Source organism: Filicampus tigris, chromosome 1, assembly GCF_054856515.1.
Source record: "Filicampus tigris isolate MCC_2025a chromosome 1, RoL_Ftig_1.0, whole genome shotgun sequence".
Classification (NCBI taxonomy): Eukaryota; Metazoa; Chordata; class Actinopteri; order Syngnathiformes; family Syngnathidae; genus Filicampus; species Filicampus tigris.
In genome coordinates, this window is record NC_141217.1 from 2,902,166 (window position 1) to 2,917,291 (window position 15,126).

Consider the following 15,126-nt stretch of genomic DNA (forward strand, 5'->3'; position numbering starts at 1 on the left):
ATATGAAATGTGCATATTTCAAGAGACTTTTATTTTAACATGCAGCATCAGATTTGGATGGAACCTCATTTGGTATAACTAAGGTATACTTGCAGTCATATATGCATATTTCAAATAAACTATTTTTAATGCATCTCAATATTCAAATTAACCCTTCTAAATTCTCTCAGGCGTGGACTGGTTGCGTTATAACAGATAGCTCATGTAATATAATTATTTTTAACCCGAAGCATTGACGTCCAGGTCAGTTTGGTATTATGCTTTTATTCTGAAGGTGGCTTTCGCCGCATGTCGGCGAAATATTACCGCAATGCCGTGACCACGATTTAGCGAGTGGAGGCTGGCGTGACCGAAGTCGTACACCAAGTCCCCAGCCCAGTCGGAGCGCCGGATTTTGGTTCACACTGATTTTCCGAACGGCAACGCGCTGAGTCTCCGATTGACTCAGTGCACGCTCGGAGTGTATTTCCGAACGCGCCCTATATCTGAGCCTCACGCACCTGACTTCGATTTCATCCCAGGTGTGGCGTTCGTATTACGTCGATCACTATGACGGTGTTCGGTGACGACGATGTCGAGATCTTTATATAAATGGTCACATGCGAAGACGTTTTCTCGACACCAAGAAGCCGCACAGTTGTGGGTCGCTTCCTCGCTTTACCGTATACAAGTTCATGCCGTCTTCTCAGCTCCGATGTTGTAGGTAGGAACACTTCCAAGAATGTTATACACATGTGGACAAAACAAAAGTGTTGGTACCCGTCCGCTGAAGAAACGAAAGCTCACTGTGATTGACTGAAATGGCTTGAAACTGACCAAAGTAATGTAAATAATAAATGGAAAAACGGGAAAAAGCACCAAAAGGAGTTGAGAATTGCTTCATTTTTCTAGTCCCGCAGAATACTTAAAAAAAAATGACCTCGACAAAGAGACCCTTTCGCCCACTTGTGAGCAAACTGACTCAGCTTGGTTTAAAGGGTGATTTCGCCAGACTGCAAGTTCCAGTTACTTAAATTCCACATATATAAATAAATAAATAAATAAATAAATTAAAAAAAACAAAACGGGCAGGAAAGGACCGGAGCTGATATTTCTTGATATTTCATTCGAGACACCCGGCGTCAGAGAGCAGAACCAAGCCTCTTCCATGTTTCACTGTTATGTTTTGTTTTATCTCGGTACACATTGCATGGGTAAAGTTATTGGTGACAGTGAAGTGACAATGACCACTGAAATAAGTTGAAACCGATGAGATCGGAATTTGCTAAAAAGGAATGGCTATTGGCAAAACAATGGACTGTTCAGTGGAGTCCAGTGTCTAAATCAGGGGTGGGCAACTCTGGTCCTCGAGGGCCACTTGTACTCCCTATTTTTTTATGTCTCCCTCCTCAAACACACCTGATTCAAATGATCGGGGTTATCCAGCTTCTGTATAGCTTGCCCACCCCTGGTCTTAATCCTACTGGACATTTGTTGGAGCTTAAACATGCATGCAGTCTAGAAAAGTCATTTTTCAAACGTGGACCAAATACCTGTGAAGAGGTGCACTTTTGTCACATTGTGACAAAAATGTTTGATTGTAGTGACTGCCTCAAACATTTGTGCAAGAAAAACTCTGGGTATTATTTTTCCGTCGACCAGGTTCATTCCTTTTTTTTATTTTTATTTTTTTTAATTTTGTGGGTCCCCCCACACGTAACCCTAAAAAACTTAAAATGGTTCTTTTGGACCACAAAAAAAGTGTCTGAGTAATAGTATCTGTTAATTTTTATTTATTTTCTCGGTTTCGAGGTATAAATGATCATAGTATGATTTGGCCTCCAACGAGAGTGTCCCTTGATTTGAAAAGAAACTTTTAATTACAAGACTGAGTTTGTTGAAGAAAAAGGAAATTATGGAAAATTGACAGTCTTGCCATACCACCATTTGTTGGCAGAATGGTACTACACAGCAGTAGTATCGCATCCGACTATTTCCGGGAAAAACAAACCGATAATATATATCGTAGCTTTAATGACAGACGAATAACTACATACAACCTGGCCTCGTCTGACAGTGTAGAAGTAAGAATTTTATTACAAGGCAACAAAGAATCGAAGGAACATGGTTGTGTAACATACATGCAAATAGTTGCTTCGCACTATGTAACTAGTTAAGAGCACTTTTACGCCATTGTCTTAAATCTTACGTCTGTTTTAAATTTCATTGCATCTTCTGCATCAAATGTGGGCTGGGATGGGTTCACTGTTTTCTCAGCTCTCACCTCCCCCTTCTCTTTGAAGCCTCGAGCTTGCCTCAGCGACCGTGAAGGTGGAGTTTGTTGGCAAGTCATGTTGGACTTTAGCAAGTGGCCTCTGCTCCTGTTGTTGAGCACTGAGGAGCTTGCCGCAATCCAACAGGCCTGTGTCTTTGGAGCGTCTGCTAATGAAGCCCTCTACATCACAAATGACAACAAGGTGCTCCACCGCATTAAGCATCTTTCCATTTCACTTGTTTTATTATCTGGCTATGTGTGTTGTTCCACCATTTGTATTCAAATACTTATTTAAGCGTTAGAACCACACCCATGCTTTTTCTTAGGCTGTCAATGGCATTTTGCATTGTTTGTTAGCATTAAGCTAATATTTAGCTGCTTTAAATACAGTGCAATTCTCCTAGTTTTAGTTTGATAGTACAGTAATAGCTTGAAGCCTCTTATTTTAAAAAATGATCTGCCAAACTGCACTTCATCTCAAATTTATAAATGCAAGTCGAGGTGAAACAAATAATCAACAACTAATCAATTAATTTCTCAATCATTTAGATACCTTTCTAAATTTTAAAGTGTTCAAATGGTCAGAATTTCAATTCCTCAATAGTAAATATCCAATTTCTGTAGTCCTCCATAAAGGTGAACTGATTGTGTTGAAACAAAGTAAAACTTTACTTGATCCACTATTTTCTTACACTATTTTCTGAGTTACAGACTAAACCAGTAACTCAATCATAATGAATTGGTTTGTGCATTTAATGCTCTGTCAATTTGAAAAACGTCATGTCTTTAATAAACGGATGGAAATTAAAAAATATATATATTGGATTCATCCATTATTCGACAAAATAATCGATAGATTAATCTTTTATAATAATCGTTAGTGGTAGCCCTAATTGCAAGTCTAAGCAAAAATATTGGCCGAGCGACAGCGCGTATTCCGAAAAACTCATTTATTTTTCAAATGTATTTTATTCCTAATTATTATTCATTCAAGTGACATGTTGTGTATGAATGTTTCACAGGTATTTGTGTTCGGCTTGAACTGCAGTAGCTGTCTTGGAACAGGAGATGGTATAAGCACCATTGTGCCGAAGCGACTGAGCTGCCTGGAGGGGAAGAAGGTGGTTAGCCTGAGCTATGGCAGTGGGCCACACATCCTTCTGGCAACAGAGGGTAAATCACCACATATTCATGATGGAGTACTGTATTAAAAAAATTTTTTTTAAAAAACAATACGGGGCACAAGATTTTTTACTTGACAACCCCTTTCCACAACAGTCATTTCAACATGTATAGGATTACCCTCCCAAAAATATAAAAACATTCATGAAATTCATGAGAGGGTTGATTACAAAGACGGTTAGAACATTTTGAGGATCTAGATAAAGGTACACTCATTATTGATTTGTACTTTATCAGTGCAACTGTCTACTGCTAAAAATCATACATTACATGTGAGCTCCTTCATGTTCATTTTCCATGAAGCAGGAAGTAGCCTGCTTGAAAACATTGTGTAGCATAGCTGTGTTCACCACAGCTTTGCGAAGGCAACAATTGTAATGGCGGTTTGAGACTTTTGCACAACACTGCACTTAAAACATGGCCTTTTCTCAGATGGGAAGCTATTTGCTTGCGGGCACAATGGTTTCTGCCAGCTGGGGATCGGGACGGCCAACCAGGAGCTGTCCCAGGTGCTGGTCACAGCCAACATTCAGAACAAGAAAGTAAAAGAGGTGGCATGTGGTGCACATCACTCCATGGTCCTTACGCAGGATGGAGAGGTAACGTTCCCAACAAGAACTATTCTTGAGTATTTGCATCCATCATTAGAATGTATCATTTTCCAAAATGATAGGTCTTTGCATGGGGTTTTAATAACTGCGGCCAGGTGGGTTCAGGTTCCATAGCCGTCCAGGCTTTCCCCATGAAGGTGGGCGGCTCACTGCAGGGTAAGACTGTGATCGGCATTACATGTGGACAGTCCTCCTCCATGGCTCTGCTGGACAACGGAGAGGTGAGGCACCCGTTGTGCAACTGGGGAAAAGTCAACATTGCTCTGTGACCATTTTGTTTGCATCTAGATTCACGGGTGGGGCTACAATGGCAACGGGCAGCTGGGTGTTGGTAACAACAGAAACGAGCTGATGCCTTGTCGCCTGTCTGCTCTGCAAGAGTGCTGTATAAAGCAGGTAAAGAGTGCCACCTGCTGTGTTGTGATTCTTCCTCACAAATGCAGCAACAGTGTTGAAAGTTTTCTCCTCTATAGGTCGTTTCCGGCTCTGGCCACTCCCTCGCCGTAACAGATAAAGGACTGCTTTATTCGTGGGGCGCCAACACTTACGGCCAGCTGGGAACTGGTGACAAGAATAATTGTTTTAGCCCAGTGCAAGTTATGGCTGATGAAGAGAGGTACTGTACAATGACATTCCTACATCGAAAAAAGAACACTGTATTGTATACATTGGAACCTCGATTAAACAGACTATTGGGGGGTGAAGTAGTCTGGTAGACCACATTGTCCGGAGTATTATTTTTATAATTTTTTTATTTTGTGGCGTAGAAACACCTAATACAGTACAAATAGTTTTGTGGTGATTCTTTTGTAATATACAAATGCCCAGTACAGTACAAAGTTGTTGTACATAAATGTAAAAAAAAAAAAAAAAAAAAAGCTTAAAACTGTTTGAAAAGTTTTGATCCAAATGTACCTTTTTTGGTGCTTGGGGGCAGGATAGTGGCGTGCATCTGTTCACATTCATTAGCCACAATTTAGTACCTCCTTTTTTCAATGCTGTTAGCATTAAATTTAAAAAAAGCGTGTACTATACAGTAAATGGTTGAGAGATGTGTACACTGATGGCTCTGGTGAAAACAACAGCCACAGATATGTATAGGTAGATATGCTGTTTTTGAGCTGCGTGGTGTGCTTACGGTCATGCTAAGCTAATGTCCATGCTTGATGGGACAGTTGCCCCCGCCGCACCAATATGGCCATGTACGTACATTCTCTGCTTTTGACGGGCAAGTCATCCCTGCCAACATGGCTGCTACATTAGCATGATTTTTAGCCTGTTCTAGTCTACTGAAAGGGCTCATCTCAAGTCTCTTAATTGCAGTTTTGGGTAGTTGACTGGACAATATTTTCTGATTCTGGAGTCCGTTGGTTTAGGGCCATTAAATCGAGGTTCCACTGTGTTCAGAAAGTGTCGTTGTAAATAGGGTTGGGCAATATTCAAATTTGGCATCGTTTCACTGTCTCATTACACTGCGGTGCATGGTAATATGTTGCTAATATTGGACTTATTTTGTAGCTTGCGCCGGCCACCGTGAGTCTGCCTGAACTCGTAGCCCAAATACGCAGTCTATGTTGTTTACCTTTTAACCAAGTTCGAATGGGTTACTAATTGTACTTTTGCTGTAAACATGTCATTGTCAAAAAAAAGAAAAAGAGCCATCCAGTTTTATTATAATAATAAGTGAAGTGCACATTTATAGTGCTTTATCTACAACATATGTTGTCCAAAGCACTATTTGGAAAGGCACCTTTGGTTAATTTAACCTCCATGATCCCTCACTGTATGCTGTCAAATGGCAGAATTCAGGGTGTTCTTCCAACCAAATGCGCTGGAGTCGTGAGCTGCGCGACGGCTATCTTGGGCATATTCAGAAATATCCTGAGAGCATTTGGAAACTCAGACCGATACTCAAATTTGTCGTTCGGTTATTCAAAGTGCACCAAAAACGGAGTGCCAGTGCACGCTCCAGGTCAGCGGTGGGCAATTCCTCGAGGGCCAGTATTCTACCTGTTTTCCATGAGTCCCTAATGCAACACACCTGATTCAAATGATAATCAGCAGGGGTCTGCAGAACCTGGATATTGATCCTGATCATTTGAATCAGATGGGTTGCTCCAGGGTGACGTATGAAACATGCAGGATACCGGCCCGCGGGGGCCGGAATCGCCCACCCCTGCTCTAGGTGATCCAACTAGAGACACCGTGTGCTGACTGCGTTCGGAAATGAATAGGAAGGGAGCGCACTCCGCAGCTCCGAACACACCCAAATGTCATCAGAAGGGTGCACTAGCGTCAGAGTGAATTTCTGAAAGCGCCATGTGTGGTCTTTTGGGCTGTCATGTGACGTGACTAACGTGACTGTGACAGTTTCCACCCACGGTATATACTCTGCTCTACTCTACTCGGCTCTATACCCAAAACAGTGCATCCCCACTACCACTACCCGGTAGCCCTTCCTCATCTCGCTAGTGCCGTCATGTTAAGGCGACAGGAGCTAGCGTGCACTGCACACTGAAAAAAACAATGATACACTTTTTTGGTTCCGCGTTGACCTATCCAGCTGCCTCTGCATATCTTGGTCAGCTAGTAATGTTAAAAAGGTTTGCACCTCAAAGGAGTACGTATACCAAAAAAAAGCGAGTAGAGCTGGGTAGATTTGTCGGTGGAGACTATTTTGTTGAATAGAGTAGGGTAGAATGAGGCTTAATAGAATCTCACTCTCGGTGCAGTTACGAAAAATATTATAGCCTCCTATTTAGCTATAGTTCAATTGCACATTTGTATGTGCTATAAAAAATGATATTTAATCAGATTAGGTCCTCATGCGCTGGATTTTTTTTATGACAATGTTGAAAGTGACACCATTGCTCTTTTTAGACACCGTGGGGTACTGTATCACCGAAAATTGATAGGTACATCTCAAATAAAACCTCTTTAAGTGTTTTTTTAATAGGGTCCAAACACTTGGCTCTCTTGGAATCACTGTTTATTATTCTGCCAACAAATTGTATTTTAATCACCCTCAACATGTCTGATAACTTGGGTGAAAATGTATGTATGTATTGTCTACAGGAAACCTCAGCACGACCTCCCAAAACTCACTCAGTGCCCCCTGAAAAGTGAAAAAATAAAAAACAATTAATTGCTGCTTGCAGCTCTTATGATTGTTTCCTAGTTTGTGACATTCAGAGGTCATCTCATGACAAAAGAAGCGCTGGTCTCTACATTGCATTCAGGTGTCAGCGGGAAATATGCACATTTCTCCCAACGGCCTTTATTAATTCCTCAGGTTTGTAGAGGTGGCAGCGTGCCATTCGACGAACACTTCAGCGGCCAAGACGCAGAGCGGCCAAGTGTATATGTGGGGTCAGTGTCGGGGTCAAGCAGTCGTAATGCCACGCCTCACCTACTTCACCAACACTGACGATGTGTTTGCCTGTTTCGCTTCACCACCGGTCATGTGGAGGCTGGTGTCTGCAGGTGAGAGAGAAACACAAATGTTTTCTTCACGATGGATACTCTAATCAATATATGCACTTTTTACGCTGGGGTAGAGCATGACGACTTCCTCACAGTTGCGGAGGCACTGAGGAAAGAATTTGACAGTCCAGAAACGGCAGACCTCAAGTTTAACGTCGAAGGCAAATGCATCCATGTTCACAAAGCGGTGCTGAGGATCAGGTGTGTACAAGTGCGTGCACATGTGTGTACGCGTGTGCATGTGTGTGAGTGAAGACAAATTAGGATATCCTTTATTGTTTTGTTATGCAAATGTAAATGTTTTCAAGGTGTGAGCATTTCCGCTCAATGTTCCGCTCCCAGTGGGTGGAAGGTCGTCAGGAAGTGATTGAGATCAGCCAATTCTCGTATGCCATCTACCGCTCCTTCCTGCAGTTCCTCTACACAGACACTGTTGACCTTCCACCTGAGGATGCCATTGGTCATCTATTATACTGAAAATGTCTGCTCCGCCTGCCCGTAGATGCGCATATGCATTGTTTTTGTGTTTGTTGTGCAGGCCTGCTGGACCTGGCCACCTCCTACTGTGAGAGCCGCTTGAAGCATCTGTGTCAGCAGATCATCAAGAGAGGAATCACGGTCAAAAATGCCTTCACGCTGTTTTCTGCTGCCAAACGATTTGATGCAGAGGTACAGTATACTGGGATGGACATTTCTTTTGCTTGCACTTTGATTCTTATTAAAATTGACTCTAGTAAAAGCTACTTTTACAAACATTTTGACTAAGGTGACACCTATAGGGCCCTGTTTTGATAGACTGGAGCACGTGCGCTCAGCGTAAAAACGGGCCGAGCTTCATTTTCGTGTCAGCACAAGTCTAGTGTAGTGTGTTTGGGGCCGTGTTGTGGCTGTCTGGGCGTGCTAGTGCACGAAGCAGCCTCGCCCCCGACATACTTTATAATTTGGTGACAAAGTAGTATGCGCTTGCCGTAAAAACGGGTCATTTTTTTGTGGCGCAGCAATGGTCTAGTTCAGCTTGTTTGAGAATTTAGTTGATATGCTCTGCCTCACTGGGTGGTACTCCCGCACCTACCGGCACATCTCGCAATTTGGTAACAAAAGGTAATCTACATTATAGACTGGCTAAAAGGTGGTCTCTTTCGCAGCGCAGGTGGTCTAGCGTGATTTTGGTGTAGTTAACCAAGGCGCAGATAGATTTGGCACGCCGCGGACATGCGTGGTGGACCTCATGGTATTTAATTTGTAAATATGACACCCGGGGGGGGGGGCCAAGCAATCATACCATCGTAGAAACAACGTTGTTCCTACATCAAGGCCGACGTAGAAATAACGTCACATTCGGATGCAGACTGCTATTTTATATTACGTAGTTTCACCTGCGTCATTTCGACGTAAATGGACAACGCCTACAAGACGTCCGTTCAGTTGAAATCCGGTTAAAAACTGGTCGCCTTTTGATGCCTTATGTGGACCAAATTTCAACATTTTTTTATGTATGTATTTATGTTATTTTAAATGACAAAAATAATGGTAATGTGAAATTATGTATGAAAATGCTCAGTACCGAATTCTAAAATATAGCATCTACTTAACCCAGTTCATTACTATTATTTGATTAGACTAATTCTGAAAATATCCATGATGACCACTAAAATCAATGACATGCTTCAATATTTACATTAGTGTAAAAGGTGAAGAATTTCTGTGAAAAATTGACTTGAATGCAAATGATTGTAGACGCGCATGCATATAAATCAGTGACGCCAAACAATGCTGGAAAAAATAGAACAAGTCTTTGAATAGTAATGAACATTTATTTACAAACCATTCTGTAATTAAAGCATCACAACTCCACCGCTTCTTGGAATGCGTTTTAAAGGGGAAGAAGTCAACCCCAAAATTTACTTTACAAGAATATATTCTATGGGGGCCCACTAGGCAAAACACGACATTCTGATTAATATTGTGTTTGTGAAATATGAGTTAAGTCGCAAAATCCACCCATTTTTGTCCATCTCAGGACATGTTATCACTTGCTGTCAATTGAAAATGACAACACAGTTGCTCAGGTAACGACCAATCACAGCTCAACTTGAGAAAACAGGTGAGCCGTGATTGGTTGTTACCTGAGCCATGAGTAGTTGTGATGTAATTTTCAGTCGACAAAAGTGACAAAATGACTCTGTTCCAAGTAGTTTTCTTCATTTGTTTGATGGATCAATCATTGTAGAAGGAATGCGGGGGAGGAAATGCTCTTACAATTTACAGACATTTACACAAATGTACTTTGTATTGCTTCATACTGCTTTGAATTTTCAAGTGGCATCTTGCCCTTTTCCCCTTCATATTGAAGTGGCTCTTGACAGCATTTGTAAAGGGCCTGAAAGAAAAACATTTTTGGCAAATACATAAGGCACCTTCATCAACTAGCATCAGTGAGGAAACCATGCTAAAGTCACATTTTCACCACATAACATTATGTACAATATTAAAAACCCAATATAATTGTACCAGGGATTCAAGTTTTTTGGGGGGCATTAAGACCTCGCTCCACCGTCTCAAAGCCTTTCATGGTTGTTAATCTTTTGATCTTGATTGGTGTCATAGCACATTTAGATCCCCGTGCCGTCCCATAAGTCCGATTGGCCCAACTTGACCAGCACACGTTTTTCAATGATGAAAAACAATCCCAAGTTGAAGTTAGTTTGCGTTTGACCCGCCATTGTGTCCAACAACCACTAACATGGTGGGCGACTAGCTGGCTCAAAACGTAAAACTACAGTCGTCTATAACCTTTAACCCAAAATGCAAAAGACCTCGAAGCACTGTGTAGCAAGTAAACAACAGTCACCGAATATTGAAATAAAGTTTACTTACCTTTAACAACGAGTCGCTGCTTCGTATTGCAGTCTTCCCTCTTCTCCTGAATTCATACAAACCAGGCGCATTTGCGCGTGCACACAACGCCCAGACAACCGTTGCCATGCCCGCCTACAACCACCGGCATACGCGCGTGCACAGAAAAACATGCAGGCACATACTGCAACCATTTAATTTTGGCACACTAGCTTGGTCCTCTATTGCACCCAGGTTGGCATTAATGAGAAGTCAAAATACTAACTAACTCCAACATCCTCTCAACCTCCATATTAGGTCACGGTTTGACAACCAGATGTGGTCCTTGACGGGCCGATGCGATATGGACGTGATCTGGAGGTCCATTGGACACCAGATGTTTAGTGGGGGGTCACACACGGACGCACTATCGGGAGATGAATGGCGGTCTCCAATTGCGCATGGCATACACACGGCCGACTACATCATCTTAAAGGGGAGGTTGCAGTTTACGTGCCAATGTCATGCATGAACTCCAGCAAGTCAAATTTCTGTGTCCGCATGTCAAGCACGGCGTACTCGGGCCTACGTTCTGTTAGCGCCGTGATTTTGATGCAAATGAGGGATGCTGCTAGGATTGGCCAGGAAAACACGTTCCATCCCACAATGGTGCAAACGCCCCCTTTATCCCCATTTTACTAAGATAAGATAAGAATGCCTTTATTGATCCCACAGTGGGGAAATTTTCATTGTTACAGCAGCAAAGATATAGGTCACACAGGGACGGCGGCATAATGTAGCCATTAATGTATAACATTGACGGCAAACATTCGGGATCAAACCTATGTAAATATAAGCAGTAACGTGTATATACACACCAACATACATCTACATAAAAAGTATGAGGAACACTCATTTTGGCCTGTACATAATACAGAGGAAAAATACTCTAAGTGACAGTGCTGCAGTGCTGTAGTGAAATGTAAGGAACAGCATTGGATAAAAATAAAACTAGACTAACAGTAGTGGGGAATGTTGAGTATTACAGTAGTGGGGAATATTGGGTATTGCACGATATGAGCTCAGGTGCAGGACTGCACAATTGCACTAATGTCCGCCAGTTTGTAGAGACGACACAATGTTCTTGTTAAAGAGTCTGACAGCAGCAGGCAAGAAGGAACGGCGGAATCTCTCCTTTGCACAGCGAGGGTGTAACAGTCTGTCACTGGTGCAAAGTCTAGCAAAATATCAAAAGAAAGATAACTCCACCCTTGCACACATTTAGACTGCACTGCGCTTTGTACTCGACATGCGTCTGGAATGAAAATAGGGTCTCTAATGTATAAAAGATGAACTATGAGCTTTATTTGGCTGAGATGAAGCTCACACAACACTGCTTGTGTTCTTCTTTTCTAGGACCTGGAGGAGTTTTGCTTCAGATTTTGTATCAACCATCTCACTCAGGTGACTCAGACGCCAACTTTCAGTGAAGTTGACGGAAACATGCTGAAAGGGTTCATTATCAGAGCAAGCTATTGTGGAGCCTTCAGGTACTAAGGAGTTCTCTCCATTTGGTATGCTTTTAAAATGCTGGATGAGCCAGAGGGTGGCTCTTGAGACATTTTCAGGACTTATATGCTGACTACTGTCTGCCAGTGGGACTTTTGCCTATTTCACCTTTGGGTCGGTGTATAGGATCACTTCTGATGTGGGATGTTTTTTTTAAACTTCACTTTTTGAACAAACTGCCCACCGTTTCAACCATTCGGCCCAGAACACATGACTGCTGTAGTGGAATTTAAATGTTTCTCTTTGTACCAAAATAAAGACGTAATTGATGCATGGTTATGAAGCTTTCAAACAAAGTCGAAATCCTGTCTTTTGCTATTAAGAAGCTATAAAAGTGTTATGGCAACACTGAATAGTGACATTTCTGACACACTTTTACCACCTCCAGTTTTACTGCTGGGTCAAACTGATGCAAACAGTATGTGAGAAACTTGCAGGATGTGTTTGCAAATGAGTAGGATGAACCATTTTCATATTGTTGATTACACTAAGTAAGGCAAGCAAAAGAAGTTTCATACTGAAAAAGTACTTTATTTTTCCTGGATCTTTAAAAAGGGTCAATTTGACCCGTAACACAAAAGGAGGGTTAAACTTTGCCACAACTATATACTGGATTTGCCTGGTGTGTTCATTGGTCTTCATTATTTTGTTTGATCCCCATTATTCTTTTAAACTTGATTTAAGAGTAAAAATTAAACAGGTTTAACCCTGCCTCAGTTTTTTTTCCCCCTCTCGTGGTATTTTGACCAAAAAATGGACAACACTTTAAAGTGTGATAACTAAGTCATTTCTGAATATTTTTTCACTTTCAACCACTCAAAATGTTCAGTGGCACCAGACCTATCTATACATATATAGTTTATTTATTTATTTATGGCCTCTATGGACTCAGCAGCTGTGGTATGCTAATAGCAAAACTATGCTGTATATATCTAAAAAAAAAAAAATCTAATTGGAATATTTCACATGACATAATTAGAGCATTGAATAAGTAAAAAAGTCATAACAGATTTTTTTGCAAGCCCATTGTTTTGACAAGGGCAATTTCCCAATTGTTCTCCCCCTCGTGGTGACACTTGGCTTGGAAATGTGTTAACTACGTCATTTCTGAATATTTTTTTACCTTCAACCACTCAAAATGTTCAGGGGATCAGACCTATGCATATACATATACATATATAGTTATATATTTATTTATTGATGCCCCTCTATGGACAATGAAAGCAGTATTATGCTATGAGAACTAAGTCATTTATGAATATTTTAAATATTTATTTAAAATGTTTTATGAATCAAAGTGAAATGTTATATAAGGTAGTTGAATCATGAAAGGTTAAAAAAAAAATAATCACAACTGAAGAATTTAGGAATGAATTCATGTAAATCAAACGAACAACAACAGAATTAAGCACTGCACGTCTTCAGACGCAAGCGCACGCGCGCACACATACACACGTGGTCACAAAAGCCTGAACGTTTGCGTGCGCGCGCACGCAAGCACACAATCATATCCACACATGAACATTTGATAAGTACTCTTCAGTAAACCACTGTCACAATTGTCCAATTGATCATGAACACGCACTCGCGCACACACACACGGTCACAAAGCCTGAACGTGTGTGAACGTTCATGCGCGTGCACATGCGTTCACGCATGCACACATTCATATCAGTTAGAATGCATGCAAAAAACGTGCAGTTTTGTAAAGCATTTCGCAATATGACCGCACATATTCCTTTGCACACACGTGCACGGCTGACGCGTGTGAGAACGTATGTGCGTGTAATTACACGCGTCTGAAAAGGCAAAGCTAAACTTAGCAAATGGCAGCAAATGTCACCCCGGAACTTGTCCGGAAGCAGAAACACTACTGGGATGACCCCAGCATAATCAGAAGGTTCTTATCTTGGCGCCACCTGGAGGCTTAGGGCTGTTCACACTCTCAACACAAATGTTATACTTTGACTGCGAAGTACACAATAGTCACACAATAGTTTCATTCGGTAATCATTGAAAAATGCACGAAAACACATCATGTTTACAATGCATAAAAAAATCATGAATTATAATAGGACTCACAAACTCTCACTGCGCAGTATAAGTCTGTGGGTTGACGTAAACAGACACACGAACACAGCCTGAAAATCTTGGGTGCGCGTGCGTGTGAACGTCAGTGCATGTGCACGTGCACGCACACGCACACGCACACATTCATGTCTACACATGAACATTTGATAAGTACTCTTACTTCACTAAAACACTATTTGTCATAATTGCCCCATTCATCTCGCACACACGCACACACACACACTCACGCGCTCGCGTACACACACACACGTACGTTTCTTGTCAATCCACAATGCAGCTTTTTATGCATGGAGCGCCACTCCCACAGCGCATACACTAGCGAAAGCAATGAGAACTCATTTGCATACAGCATTTTCCCTTTCCAATATGAACTCACGTATTCACTTGCACACGCGCGCACAGCTGAGCTGCGTGTACGTGAGCGTATATTCCTGTATGTTCACGCACGCACACACGCAACTGTCTTTTCTCAAATAGAGATGACCCGGAAAAAATGGGACAAAAAATAGCAAAATACGTCCTGCGTAGTTAAAAAATATGAAACCAGCTAATCATGCAGGACTAATTTAAAAAATGACAGCATGGTGCCATTTTGAACTTAGGCATGTTCTGGCCATCTGGGTGAACGTTCAGCTCCCTAGTGTTATTTTTTTTAATGCTTTGGCTTTGATGTAAAATTCTTTGATCTGAAATATCCAAGAAATGGTCAAATACTACAGGAGGGTGGAATTTAATCTTTCTTAATTTTAAACTAGGTTTAAAGTTTGGTGCAGCAGAATTTAAACTCAAACCATGATTTAATCTCGTTTTAAAGACCTTATTGGTGCAATTCAACCCAAGTGTAGGTTGATAGGTGAAGTGAGGGAAGTCATGAAGGCGGTTGGTGTTGAGAGGATGATGCAGAAACTAGATTTGAGATTGAAAAGGATGACGCGCTGTGGCGAACCCTAGTGGAACAAGCCGAAATTAAACAAAAACTATAAATGACGTTATTTTCGGAGTACATTTGTGTGCGTGTGTGTGTGTGGTGTTTGTTTTGCCAAAATATTCCAATTGAAAAAGCTACGTCTGTTGACTGGGGGTGTGTGTGTTGGCACCGAA

General features: G+C 41.5%; 1 protein-coding gene across 2 annotated transcripts; it reads left to right on the forward strand.

The window, feature by feature from the left end:
- Positions 1-355: 355 nt before the first annotated feature.
- On the forward strand, positions 356-12,213 carry rcbtb1 (regulator of chromosome condensation (RCC1) and BTB (POZ) domain containing protein 1). 2 transcript variants are annotated; one of them, XM_086049718.1, is made up of 12 exons: positions 356-703; positions 2,283-2,456; positions 3,277-3,427; positions 3,869-4,035; positions 4,143-4,268; positions 4,336-4,443; positions 4,521-4,663; positions 7,340-7,530; positions 7,605-7,731; positions 7,839-7,990; positions 8,069-8,199; positions 11,782-12,213. In XM_086049718.1, the coding sequence occupies exons 2-12, from the start codon at positions 2,331-2,333 to the stop codon at positions 11,920-11,922; spliced, it is 1,563 nt and encodes a 520-aa protein (XP_085905844.1). In that variant the 5' UTR covers positions 356-703; positions 2,283-2,330; the 3' UTR covers positions 11,923-12,213. The 2 variants fall into 2 exon arrangements, with proteins under 2 accessions (XP_085905844.1, XP_085905835.1); XM_086049709.1 differs by having other exon boundaries at positions 358-703; positions 4,110-4,268.
- The last annotated feature ends 2,913 nt before the right edge of the window (positions 12,214-15,126 follow it).